General features: G+C 44.8%; 1 protein-coding gene across 3 annotated transcripts in view; it reads right to left on the bottom strand.

The window, feature by feature from the left end:
* Positions 1–14,317, bottom strand: part of LOC119187654 (uncharacterized) — an 87,975-nt gene extending 73,658 nt beyond the window's left edge. The window contains exon 1 of one of the 3 annotated variants that reach the window (XM_037435738.2): positions 13,965–14,317. In XM_037435738.2, the coding sequence (XP_037291635.2) occupies positions 13,965–14,147 (183 nt within the window). In that variant the 5' untranslated portion in view covers positions 14,148–14,317. The remainder of the gene's footprint in view (positions 1–13,964) is intronic. The other 2 variants (XM_075878454.1, XM_037435739.2) reach the window with 2 other exon arrangements.
* Positions 14,318–14,676: the final 359 nt, after the last annotated feature.

The raw sequence follows: 14,676 nt of genomic DNA, 5'->3' as shown, positions 1-14,676 counted from the left end.
ATCACGACGACGACGACGACGATGATGATGATGATGATGATGATTACGATGATGATCATGATCATGATGATGATCATGATGATGACGACGACGAGGAGAAGGACACTCGTTTCTTTATGTAGCTACACTAACGAAAAGAGGTACATGTGTACCCCGATCACGGCGAAGGTGATTATCACCCGCCACTATTAACACCCGCAACAGAACTGACAATATTCTACCAGAAGTTCTGGTCAGCTTTTGCTTTCTTTCCTCACTGATTGTTTTAAAAAAGCGGGCTTCGGAATATGTCCGCTAAGTTCTGGAGGATCACAGCGACCATCGTCACATTTTATTACTCCACCCGGCCCTCATTTCGGTTCCCGTTTCGTACTATCCTACAGTACCGGCGTTTACAGGCTTTTAGAATGTGCTAACCAAAAATCCTGCAATTTCACAAGCAAAAACCCCGATACTATTATGATAGACGTTGTATTTGGGGTCAACACAATAATATCAACATGGTAATCAATATATCAAGTACAGGTGGGCATCTTTGCATACCACTATCATTTGTAGACGGCTGCCGCAGCCACAATAAATTGTGCACCCTAAGGATAGGCAGTTCAATGCCATAACTACTGAGGTACAGCGAAGATTGGCATCGATAATGACATTTCAATTGACATAATAATCACATAAATGAAGTGCCACTCTTGGGCATTTTTAGGTATACACGCACAAGGATACGTAGAAATGAAGACCTTATTTGGCAGGTGCAAGCTGTTCAACGCAGAATAATACGAAATTTCTAGTTCAAATCATTTAACACGATATTTCTCTGTTTTTTTTTCTTTCAATCCTGTATCTTTCCTTTTATGCAAACAATTTCTCCATACAATACTTTTGACGCTTGGAGAAAAACAAAATCAAGTGACCTGAAAGGGGTTGTTCTATGCACAACCGCTAACTCATACAAGTTTGCAATCCTCTATTCAGTAGGAAAACGTTATACCCATCACAGCCACTGCAGCACTGCAGTGCGTTGCGACAATATTTTTGTATTGATGAAAATCAAGGCTGTGACCCACTTAATTTATGCACGCTGCCAGAACAGCAGGCCCGCTTGTATGTATATTCGTTTAGTGCCCAGCACTGTGATGGTCGTCGTACTAATGCATAATTGGACTTCAGCCTTCGTGCCACTTTACATCCCAAACAGTTCAAAAACATAGGGAGCCATGAACTCTATGTCAGACAACATCATTTGCCGTTTCGTTCTTTTCGGCTCGGCCTGCGTTATCACTTTTTTGACATGAGAATGTGAACAACCACCCAAGGCCAATGTTCAATCTGTGTAGGCTGTCACTGGCGTGACCCATTACACCAAGCGAGGCGAGAACAAATGTCAATTATTATTTGAAGGGTAGCCTTTATGGCTGGAATACATTTGCTGTGATCGTCCTTCCCACATGCTAAATTCGCAGTCTTGTGTGCCTGCAAAAAAGCCTTTCCCATTCGGATAACTTCTGATGGAAGAGCCTGAATCTGCTATTGACGGCAAATACTTGTTGTTCTTCAATCGTGGGAGGGTATGCGCAAATAAAAGTATTTTCTCGAACAGGCTCAAACATGTTTTCAAGCAGGAAGCCACAAGTGACATACCTCGAGGCGACACGTATCCACTTGTGGACACAATCACAATCAAATGCTACAGACGTATGTACAACGCCTGCCCAGCGATTTATGCGTCGACAACGAAATAAAAATGCAAACGAGCAAGAAGCTCGATCTAGGGGATGATACACATTGATTGGGTGTTTTTTTTTTTTGTCACACGTAAGAGGCACATCACAAGATGAGTCAGCATGCTCGTTCAGTGCACACCGACTTATATTCAATACGTGCGCATTGATTTCTAAAGGCGGCATATATAGGTTGCTACACACCAAGAGTGTGAGATGGCAATAGTAGGAAAAGGAGATAAAATTCTACCTGCACATCCTGTCGAGCGAGTCGGTATGACGATGCGGTTTCTTGGAGAAACTAGTTTGAATAAATACAGGCTGGTTGTCCATTGATTGGTAGAGATTTTTAGCACCACTTAGGCGTTACTATCGTCATATTGACATTGTAGTTTCATCAATGACTCTTCTTTTTTTTTGTTATTTTATACCTTCTTTACAGCCAGCACACGGTAGCCCGCTTAAAATCTCTGGTTCCCCTCTTAGTCTGCCTTTTACATTTATTGCCCGCCGCGGTGATCTACGGATTATGACACTTAAATGTTGACACAAATGTCACACGATCAAACCTATGTCCTGGAGGCCAAATTTCAAGAACGGCGAAATTCTGGAGGCCCATGTGACATTTTTTTCACTGTTTCCTTTTGTGTCGTTAGAAACGACACAAAAGGAAGTAAGTCAATAGTATAGCCCATCAAGAATCCATAACCCTTTTGTAAACAACGAAACTGTTCCACGTGCACTTTAAACGAGTACATGCATAAGCTTTGTTGTGTTTTTAAGACGCTCTAAATGCATTAGTACGCAGAATTATATTTGTTTTCTTTTTTGCTAAGTTACATTTAGTTAAACCCACTTATAACGATACTCAAGTGGCACAAAAATTTCAGTGTTATATCGCTTTTAAGGGGTCATACGAAAAAATAAGGGGATGACAGGATATTGCGAGAACACTTTAATATCATCGGGTGGGATCCAATAAACATTGGTCATAAGGATGACAAAGCTGCCAAGTCCTCGGACGTGCTTGAATATTTGGACAATGTCACGAGACTGCCAAGAACCCCGTATACAGCCAACATATGACGACCTTTGAAATTACGGATGCTGAAACTCTACCAAGTGTCAACTCTTTACTCAAATTCCATGTCCGAATGAGCACCACTCCCGCGCCGTAGCAGATTTTAAAAGCCAGCTTTTCTGCAGTTTTATAACGTAATGCGGTGAAGCTTATTGCGACTGTGAAAAGGCGCTGTGGGACATTGGTGTGGCGGGCTGGATTTCTCGTTTTCTTTCTTTTCCCAGAATTTGGTTTTTATTTCCTTTTGGCACGAACACCCAACAGTCAGAATTCATTGTTATAACCGATATTGCGAAATCCGGACATTGATGTAAGCGGGTCATTTCACTATAGACAACATACAAAAGTTGACGGGGTTGCAGCTTCTCGTTGTTATATCCGATATATTCTTAAAACCGGTAGCGTTGTAAGTGAACTTGACTGTAGCCATCCTTTTGATAGCACGTTTATTTTCTTTTGTTTTTCGGGAGATTATGTCAAACATTGGCATAATCTAAAACAAGCTCTCGCCAGATAGCCATGATGCCAGGGCATTTCTTTCAAATAGCGAGAAGTCTGACTCGAATCAGTTCGTAGGTTGCTTATTCTGTCCAAAATGCAATTACGAAAGAATGCACGAGATTGTCTCGAACTGAAGTTGTTTTGTCATTTATTACACCACTCACGCCCAGTTAGGTAAAGTTTGAACTCCGGACAATAGAGTAAGCCAACAAACAATTAGCGAAATAAAAAAACGTAGAAATGAAAAACAGTGGATTAATATCCTCTCTCGAAACTTGCGTTTCCTGTTCGAAATAAAGTGCATGGTAAATTAAAAAATGAATTATTTAAACGCACCAAAAGTAATTGCGAAAGTGTCAGAAATACACGTGCCGAAAAAATTATCTCCGAAACTCGGTTTTCGTTCATTTGACAGCAAGCAACAAATCAATGCAGAGCTTAGTAATTAGGTGGGTAACGCACATGCTTTGTACCGCCATTGAAACGACAAGACGGTGATCGTGTTGTGACCTTCTCTATTTTATGTGTTTGCTTGAGTCGGCGTGACTCGTTTTAGAAGTGTTTCCTTCCTATACGTACCGCCTACATGCAGCAGACACGCAGGTACTAGAGGACGGAAAATCATGTGACGTTTTTTTACAGCAAACATTGTTGTGATATCACAACAAGAGTCGCATGCGCCGTATAGTTGTCCACCACCGCGGATGCCCTTAACCACTATTATGCAAAATGAGAAAAAATATTAGTGAATAAAGAACACCAAAGACACAATCGGATTCGAACCCGGGTCCCCTGCGCGCCAGACTGGTATTCTACCACTAGCTATAGCGGCCCTCACAACTCCTTTGCAAACTGACCCAACTAAGGCTTTATGTATAGCGAAAGTATTCGCATTACTGTGTGTGTAGGACCATGGTAAGAAGGGGTAATTGCGCGGCAGTTTTTGGTTTACTTTTGTTAACTTTGTGCGGTAAGCTTGAGCAGCCAACCAACCGTTGCACTGCATTTGGTCCGGCATGTAGAATTGCTTTGATAGCACTCAGTCAAACCATGTCCGACCGGATTAGCCGTGTCCGCAAAGACACTGCGGTGCCCGCATGGTACCCCGCGAAATACAGCAGTGCCTGAGACTGCCGAGTGTTTCGAGTTCCTGTTAACTCAGAAAAACGATACCACGTGGGCAACAAAATTGGTGGGATTAGAAACGTCATTGTGACGACCCCCCGATCACCTCACGGCATTGTCGGCCTACGCGTGAATGAGGCCCCTTCCAGGACTCAGAGTGGCCGGGTGAACCCTCGCATCAGTTCGGATGCAGCCTATGGAGCCGCGTGCTGTTCGGGCGCTTACGAGGGGCCGCCGTTTTAAAGTCGCGAGTTCGCATTGCGATGCGGTGAGATCCCCGACACCCTTTTGCCACGGTCCGGCTTACTTCTAGTGGCTCTCAAAAGCGGGCGGGTGGGCTTGCGAGGCGTGAAAGCGTACCATGAGTCGTGATGAACGGGTCGGCGCCTTTGGTGCATACTGTCGCATTGGCATGTCTTCAACTGCTTCGGCACTTATCCTTGCTAATGTGCTCGTAAGTAGAACCACGTGCGGACAGTCAGCGGTTCCTCTTAGAGTGCACATGGGACAGGTGGATTATTGCCCCGTCGTCAAGAAGTTGACGTGGTACAGAGATGACATTGTTATGGCCACAAACCCCGTGTAGCCTTTGAGCTTGCCCTCACCTCTATGACTTTTACAGCGAAAGCTGTTATGAGATCACAACTCGGGTCTCGCGAAGCACCACAGTTCTTCGCCGCCACCCGTGTCCGTAAGCATATCGCGTGAAATTAGCAAAAAAAAAACCTAGAACCAACGACACAGTTGGGACTCGAACCCCAAACCGCTGGTTGCCAGCCCAGTATTCCACCACTTAACCACGTCAGAGCTTGAGACTTGCTGGCAAACTTGCCTTAGGCAGGCTTGATGTCCGGAAAGCAATCGCATTATTACGACTTTAAAGAATTTTAAAACAACGAAAGAACAAGCAGTCGTCGCAGAATGCGAATGCTCCAACTCATTTTGAAAGCTCGTTTTTGTTCGGCTATCAACTGCAGTGCATACCCACTTCAGGCATAATTCCTCATCGTCGTCAGCCACTGCATGAACAATTGCCACAAAATTCTTTGCAAGTGTCAGCGGATAACGCGCTTCTCAGAAGAATGACGAAAAAATATATTAGCGAATGCCGGCCTACTACCCTAAAGTTTTGATTATTAATGCTGTAGTGGGTATCAAGCAAGTGTGCTTGCAGCAGTTCGTGCAGTGGGATTGTTAAGCCAAATGAAAAACATTTGCTTAGGTATGCGGAGAAATATTTTGTCTCAGTGTATTTTATGTATGTTCACCCAGCGCGTGTTATACGCAAGGGCACCTACTTACAAGATACATCCTCTGGTAGTCATTCAGAGACAAGTCTTCAAACTATGCTTAGGCCTCGCCAAGTTTGTAGCAATCAAGGTCTTGTATTTGGAAGCTAGGCTTCCCTTCCTTGCTACTCCTTTTAAATTATTAGCTACACAGTTTTTTCTCAGGCTGTATGAATCAACGGTAAGGCGCTTAGAAACAGTTTTTTGTTGTCCGTCCCGACGTGTTTTTTGTACAATACTGGCCGAGATTCATACGCCTCAAATTCTGGTTATACATAGCTTTCTGGATGAATTAGGCGCTAAAATTATTAGTGTTCCTTTAATCAGTACTACTAACAATGTTCTTAAATACCAGTTTTACAATATCTTCCCAAAAAATTCAAAATAATGCCGCTTAGTTTTTTATTTTTTTTTTAGAAGCTACATGAAGAAATTACTTAGCACACGCGTCAATACAACCAGACATCTTAGCGACTAATGCGTCACAAAGTGATGAAAAGTATGGAATTCGTATTTTTTCTCTTACTCTAGATCGGTCCTTTTCTCTTTGCCTTCCAGATTTCGTGCCTATTTTTGAAGCAGATTTTTTAGTGATAATTCTAGCTTTCCGTCAAATAACGGCAGCAGTAAGTTCGGCAGTAATTTTGATGGATTCACTATCAGTATGTGCCTCCCTTACTGCAGATGAGAACTCACATGCTCGGAGTGCTTTCAAAGCATTAGGTCCCTCGCATCTCATTATGATCAACTTGGTCTGAGTTCCCGGGCATAAGGGCTTATTTATCGATGAAATGGCAGATGCGCTTGCAAAGTCACCTCTAAATGGGCCGGTCATTGAGGTATTACCGGCATCTAAATTTTTTAGGCACTAGACTAAGAAGGAAACAGCTGTTAGAAAAATTTTCTGCACCTTCACTGATGGTGACATCATAATTCAGGCACTTCGTGTATCATTGCAGTAGTAAAATATGTCAAACAAGAGGAATGGAAGTCGCTATCACTAGACTGCATTGTCAAATTCCGCAGCTAAATTTATATTTCCCCAGAGCGTGTCTGGCACTCATTGCTCTTTTTGCGGAGTAAATAAGTCAACCGAACATTACCTCATTTCCTGTAACAGATACTCCGCCTTACGCAAAAACACTTTAGGTATCGTTTGCCACCTCCTAAGAACAGGCTTAAATGCAAAAAGTGTGCTTTCTTTTGAGGCTTTGTCTTTTGGCCACATCGATGGGAAAATCGCCTACGCATTGCAGGAGTTCGTCAAATGTTCAAAGAGGTTTAAGTGTTGAAACCACTCTCCGGTAGATCTTATTATTTTCACAATTCATTTTTAATCCAATGCACCGCTTCTTTGTATTACACTACAGTTTATTTACTATTGCACTATCGAATTCGTCCTATTTCATGTTTCTTTTTCTCACTCGCAAGTAGATCATTCGTAACCTGTTATTAAAGAAGTCTTCCATGAAAACGATCTGGTTCTTGGCCATTCCCCCAGCGTGGGTACGCGCCACATCTTCAACTTGACTTGTTTAGAAAGAGCACCGTCGGCTCTGCCGAATTCCTGGCGTCGCCCTACAGAAGACGGTTCATTTCCTAAGTGTTTTCTTTTTTTGTAACTTTAATGTCCGTATTTATGTAACTTCTTTACAGTCTGTAAATACAAATTTTTTAAGCAGTACTAGAACTTCTCCAGCAATTCTGCTTCATCTTCAAGCGAAAAGCAAGTCAATCACCGCTATTTGCATAGCGGCAGTACGTTTCTTCTCCCAATTCGCTATACCACCTCGGGTGGTGCGTCTCGGGTACCGAGTGGTGAGAGCTGCTTTCCCAACGAGCAAAGAACCTGGATTTTACTGTGTGCCGTAAAGCGCTTTAGAACAGCAAAAAAACAGCCAGGCGTCACTCAATGGGAATTGCGTAATGAGTGGGACGTCGAATGGTAAGACCGATTACAATAGCGCTAACATAATCCCCCATCGTCGACAGCCACAGCATCAAAAAAAAGCTTGCACGAAATTTCTTGAAAGTGTGTAGCTGGTACCATGCTACTCCGTAGAATGACAAATGGTGGCATGGCGAATGCCTTTCTGCTACACAAAAATTATGATCCCTTCCCATTGAACGAGATGTGACCATGTTCGATGTCGGGTGTGGTTGTGGGTTGCTGGTGGTGACTCGTCGAGGGCTACCTTCAACCAGTCACTCCTCGTTGTCCTCCAGCTAGACAACACTATCTGCGGCGTCGAGCTCCCACAGCTACTTGTCGCAGTGTCCGTTAGTACGGCACCGATTTGTAATCAGCCGCTCCTTCTGTACCTTCTTCGTCTGTAGTCTTACCCACCTTTTACTTCCAACTCCAGCCCCACCGCTGTGGTCTAGTGGCTTAGGTTCTCGGCTGCTGACCCGCAGGTCTCGGGATCGAATCCTGACTGCGGCAGCTGCGTTTCCGATGGAGGCGTAAACGTTGTAGGCCCGTGTGCTCAGATTTGGGTGCACGTTAAAGAACCCCAGGTGGTCGAAATTTCCGGAGCCCTCAACTACGGCGTCTCTCCTAATCATATGGTGGTTTTGGGACGTTAAACCCCACATATCAATCAATGCTTCCAACTCCATCAACAGCAAGCCAATCCTGTCCTACTGCGCCAGTAAAGTTCAGGTTTTTTTTTTTTTGATGGTGTGAAAGGAACTCTCTGCGCTCAGTACCCGAGACGCACCACCCGAGGTGATAAGCAAAGTGGGAGGAAGTACCATACTCATTCGCATAATTTGCGCACATTTTTTTGCGATTCTGGGGCTCCGAGAAGCGGGTGCGCCAACTACGCGGGGATTTCGCGAACCTATAATATAGTGTTATAGTCCTAAAACGCCAAGTATATACAATAAAGTAAAGAAAATAAACTGGAGCATGAACCAAGTGTATTTGTTCATTTAACAGAATTAGCACGTTGCTTTAACCAGTCAGATACGGTCACGCGTGGTCTAGTCGGAATAACTGATCAAGAGGACCGATTGAGAATAATCGTCGCGGCCATTGCCACGACCCTCTCAAAGCGCATCTCCCTCGGTTCTGTCCGGCGCGATCGAATGTCCCATTTCCTTGAATCTCTTCTCAACAATGCTAGGAGAACCTAGGTCCCACGACGCGGCGATACCAAGGGACCAAAGCGTTCGCACATAATTAAAAAGCCCTTCTTTGGCGGCAGAAAGCTTGTATGAGCAAGCGTGCACTCTTTTTTTTAATACTGATCGCGCCGATCGTCACACGTTGGAGAACTTCATGCTCTAGTGCTTGGCGGTGGCTTTCCCGTTCTCTTCGGCAAACTTTACAACAGCGAGCTTGAATTTTGCCATATATATGCTTACTGCTTCATTGCAAGAGCCCAGTAAAAACGCGAAGGACGGATGGCGAAACCTAAACTTCCAAAATCCAGGAAGCTTGCGTTGCAGCGCGGACGCAGAGAACGAGAGGGACAGTTGGCGCGACAGGCCCAACAGGCCCACTCACGCCTCTGGTGCCAAAAGTTGTCTGTGCCACGACGCAAGCGTGCATTCACACGATAGTAGAAATTAAGAGACCGAAGGGGAGAAATGCTTGAGCAGTTCCGGACACCCGTCAACAGGTTTTAAGATACGTGCATGGTATCCTAGAAAGCCTAGTTCGGGGGTACTCTTCGGAACAAGAGACTTCGCACTCGTAGCCCATGGACTGCATTCGCCTGATCGGCGGGGCGGATGTCTGGCGAGCCCGCCAACATGTATTCAGTCTATTCCTGCGCGTGGTGGCGAGGCGACTCGGGCAGATCGGGGACCGCAAAATATGCAAGCAAATATTTTTTTCGTAAAACTGACAAAATATTAGGGGTGTGCCAACCATGCGATGGCACACATTATGCGAGTAAATACGGTAACATGCTGCCGCTGTGCAAATAGCAGCGATTGACTTGCTGGTTGCTTGAAGAAGAAGTAAAACTGGTAGAAGTTTCAGTAAAGTTGAGAAAAAACTTATATTTATGGACTGTATATAATATAAAACACAGTTGTAGACATATAAGTTTCCGAAAATGAAAACTCTTTGGAAATGAACCGTCAGTATGGTGACCCTGCGTGATTCGGCAGAGCCGACGGTGCCTTTAAGCTCGGTTCAGAACGCTTGCCGGAACACCGGAGCTGCTTCTTATTCCCTTAATGCTCCGCCCTTATACAACTTTTGGCCAATCACCGCCTGTTTGTCCTGATAGTACAGTACACTTGGTCAATCAAAAACTCATCACAATGACGCCAACATCATTCACGTGTGAGGGCTCATACCCTCGCTCCAAATAACACAACAACCAAAATGTAAATAAAGCAGAATTCAACAAAAGTCCTCGAGGCAAGGGCAAGCTCAACGGACGCACAGCTATTTAAACTTAAAGGATCACTGACATCAAACTTCAAGATCGAGATGTGCCCATCATTCGATCGCTTGGTATGCATAGGTCTTGGCGAAATTTGAACGGAATCCGTCGCGTGGAAGTGATTTTAATTCGATGTGAAACAGCGTAGAAAAGCTAAGGAGAAAAAACGGAAAATAGACTGCCCTGTGACACCGAGATAGTTCTACGTGTTCGGTGTGATACTTTCTACAAATACCATCCTAAGTGACGATGCCCTAGTAGCGATGACGTGTACGATTCGAGTGGTCTCATCTTGGCACCGACTGGCGCCGAAGCGCAGAAACGTACTCGCTCGTCGCGTCTGATCTTCGTCTAAGCCGTTTGAATGGTTTCATGAAATTATCAAGATAAAAACCACCTTTAAAAGAACGGCGAAATAAAAGGGCATGGTTAAACAAGTGCTTGCCGGTCAGCATGTCGGGGAATCGTTGTGAGTTGCAGGTGAATTGCAGTCGTCTAGTTCGAAGCACGAAAAAACACAATGAGGGTGTCTTTTCTAATCCCGTATGTGTTACACATCAGCACGACCACAAGCTATCAAAAGGGGAACAGCGTATAGTCAGATATCATCACTAACAAGGAACACGCAGGTAGCGTTGAATTTTAGTTCATCTATAGGCTTTTTGTGTCCACGTAAAAGTGGTAATACTGTGTTAACAGCTAGAGGCTGAATAAATGGGGTCATCTGTAGGCGCACAAAACAACCTGGCAAGCAGAAAACTTATTATATTTCTCCGCTGATGCTCATTCGCAATAGCTATATTGCATTGACCCCTCTGCGTATACCCGAATGCTTTGCACGCCAAAACATACCAAAATAGCTAACTGAGACACACGAGTGAACAAGGCTGAAGTGTGCATCCTCGGGCTCCTCAGCAGTGCTGCCCAGAACGGCGTTCATTTCGAAATCACTGTTCTGCAAAAGGTCGATCGAAGCAAAAATAATTCGCGCACCGCGAATCGCGGAGATTCCAAGATCAAGACTATTGTATTGAACCCGAGTCGACACTTTGTACGGCGACGACAGCAATGCAGGTGACAAGGCATGACTGAATGCGTCCGCCTAGCAGACAAAATTTTCGCGGAGCAGCAGAGCCTGACGTCACTCTTTTCTGTGGAGAAGTGGTCAGCTGTGGCGTGATCTGGAAGTGACCACGAGCCAGTGCCACTGCTAGTGTTCCCAGCACTAAAAATGGCAGGATTGCCGGCAATTTCGAATAGTGCTAGATAAGAGTGATATAAATCAATAAAAGTGATAGTTATTCATCTCTCAGTTGAGTTTTAGGTCGCTAATCACTGCTACGGGGTCTATTGCTACTCGCTGAGGCAAAAATCTTGGCTTGAGTAAATTTGATGTCAGTGCTCCTTGAAAGTAATGCATTATGAGATTTGCGACCATAACAAAGACCTTCCTGGTAACACGTTGACTTATTTCAGACGGGGCAGTAATCCGCCTGTCTCCTGTGCGTTGTATGTGAAACCACTGGCTCTCCACACGTGGTTTTACTTACAAGCTCGTTTGAAAGGATTGGCGCGAAAATAGCCCGGACATGCCAGGGCACCAGCTTTCATCCAAGGCACCGACCGGGCGCCCGTTTACTGCGACGTCGGCTATGCTTTCACGTGTCGCAAGCCCGCCCGCTTCCGAGAACTACCAAAAGCAAGCCGGACCTTGCCGAAAGGTCGACAGAAATCTCACGGTGTCGCAATGCACGCCGCCCTAAATAGGCGGCGAGTTTTAGACGCGTGAACAGCACTTGGTCGGGCCGTAAGCCGAACCGATGCGAGGGGTCGTACTGCCACGCTGGATCCCGGAAAAGGTCCATTCATGCGCAAGTCTAAAGTGCCGTGAGGCGATCAGGAGGTCGTCTCAATGACGTTTCAAATTCTACCCCTTTGTCACCCACGTAGGGGTTGGTTCCTTTGACCTGGGTTAACATATGCGCAATATTTGCTTTATAATTGACAATCGCACAAGTATGAACGCTGAATCTTGAGCAATGTTGGTGGGTGTTGCGGATGGGGTCGGCCGTTCGGAGTATCGTTTGGCACTTTGGTGCCGTTTAGGGTACCGTTAAGAGCGGACAAACAGACAATTGTACGGACAGACAGACAGACAGACAGACAGACAGACAGACAGACAGGCAGACAGACAGACAGACAGACAGACAGACAGACAGACAGACAGACAGACAGACAGACAGACAGACAGACAGACAGACATGATTGATTTGTGGGGTTTAACATCCCAAAACCACGCTATGATTAAGAGAGACGCTGAAGTGGAGGACTCCGGAAATTTGTACCACCTGGGGTTCTTTAACGTGCACCAAAATCTGAGCACACAGACAGACAGACAGACAGACAGACAGACAGACAGACAGACAGACAGACAGACAGACAGACAGACAGACAGACAGACAGACAGACAGACAGACAGACAGACGGACGGACGGACGGACGGACGGACGGACGGACGGACGGACGGATGGACGGACGGACGGACGGACGGACCAAAAGTTTTGCGTTGAAGGTCCCCAAGAAAGAGTGTCGTCTTTAAAACTGCCGCGCAACCACTCCTTACCACGGTCCTACAATCTCCATGTACTGACATGTGCGCTGGGCAGACCGCTGCGCAGCAGACACCACATTTAGATCCTCAAAGCACGCAATTATTGTTTTTCAGTGCAGAAAGCATCATTTCGCGATAAGGTGATTCCTCAAACTCTCACTTTAAATGGAAGTCACCATCTTTGGGTCATGAGCGTGTATGACATGGTGTAATTAGGTCAACAATGAAAGCTTTTTCTAGTGTGCAAGTGCGTTTGTATAAGTATCTCTGCCATTGTATTTAGTACCTTCTCTCATTGCCAGTGCAGAAGAGCTGACTAGATGTAGCCAGGTTAATTCTTCTTCCTTTCTCATTATGTACACTTTCTCTTTCCAGTATAAGTTGCATAGTCTTGAAGGAACACTATTCATTTTCAGCCACATTCCCCAACAAGGAAACTCATCATCAATAGCATGTTGCATTTATTAAGCAGAAAACAAGCGCTAAGTCAAAACACTGAGTGCTGCGCACGAACAATTCAATGCCCTAATAAATCTGATTCTAAATTCTAAAAGAATATTTTTAAGTAATCCTTTTCAAAAACTGATAGATTTATTCTGAATAATGTTTGACAATTGGTGCAGCGCAGCACAATGAACATACTGTTATCTTTCGTCCGCTCGTCATTGGTCATCATTATGACGAGCGCTGAAGCATTTTGGAAACTGCGTGAACCATTACCGTGCTACCGATATAGAGAAAACCCTTGAGGCAGTGCCCGCGCATCTGAAACTTGCGAATACGCAATTGTTGGTCTACTAAACAATTGCGCATCCGCATTGGTGTGCGAAATTTGTCCACTATGCAACAACTACCGCTGTACCACTGTGGTATTGGCTAAGGCAATTATATGGAATCTTTTTTTTTTTGAAGCTTCAACATATTTTTGTGGGTCCGAGAATTCTCCCAATTAAACAAACAAATTTGCACAATTTCAATAATGCTTCACCAAGACACCAAATGCTGACGATGACTGTCAGAAATACCCGCATAACTTTAAAATATATCGTCAATTATACTTCACGCAACGTTTCGCACTGTCATTATCACCCCAAATGTATGTACGATCCTATTCTATGCCACTAAAACGTAAATCCCATTTACGAAAGATCGCGACGAATATACAGGGGTCGTGGTAAGGTAACCTTTTTTAGATCATAAATATTTGTAGTAATGTTCCAGGTTACTCACCAGAGCAGTCTCAGTTTTGAACCGGGTAAAAACATCGCCAAAAAAAACTGAAAAGTTGACGTCCGGGACAGTGGCACCCTCAACAAACGACTTCACAATGCCATCGTCAATTTTCAGTGAAACTAGCGCCTCCTTGTGCTTAACGTCATGTACATCACGCGACAAAGTGGCTTCGATTACCATCGTAGAATAATTAATTAATAGGGCCGGTGAAACTAAATGCCAAAGTCGTGTCCCAGCTTGACTCTACTCTGTGGTTATTGCCTTGAAGTATTCGACGCGAACGGGTAGAAACACCGAGGCTGCAGTGTGCTCAATGCATGAACAAAGCAGCAGAACACGGCTTTAAAGCCAGAATGGTTGCCTATAGCCCACCTAGCAGCTGGCTGTCCAGCTTGCTCTGGAATGCATCGAGGACGTCACTGATTCACTGCTCAAAGTTGTATCCAACCATGAACAGAACACAAAGGGCAACATGACAGGACGCTAATTAAGGTTCATTCATCTGCGCGGCCGCTTGTGTTGAATCCATAGTGGAACGCATTGTCATTTGGCACAAATGCGTCAAGAGACATGCGTGACGCTTTCAAGCCTTACGTGTGTTGTTCCAGCTGTAGTTTCACGTTAAAGAACCCCAGGTGATCAAAATTTCCGAGCCCTCCAGTACAGCGTCTCTCGTAATCATATGGTGGTTTTGGAATGTTAAACCCCA

The sequence above is a fragment of the Rhipicephalus microplus genome, chromosome X (genome assembly GCF_043290135.1).
Source record: "Rhipicephalus microplus isolate Deutch F79 chromosome X, USDA_Rmic, whole genome shotgun sequence".
Lineage (NCBI taxonomy): Eukaryota > Metazoa > Arthropoda > Arachnida > Ixodida > Ixodidae > Rhipicephalus > Rhipicephalus microplus.
This window is presented reverse-complemented; position numbering and strand designations above follow the sequence as displayed.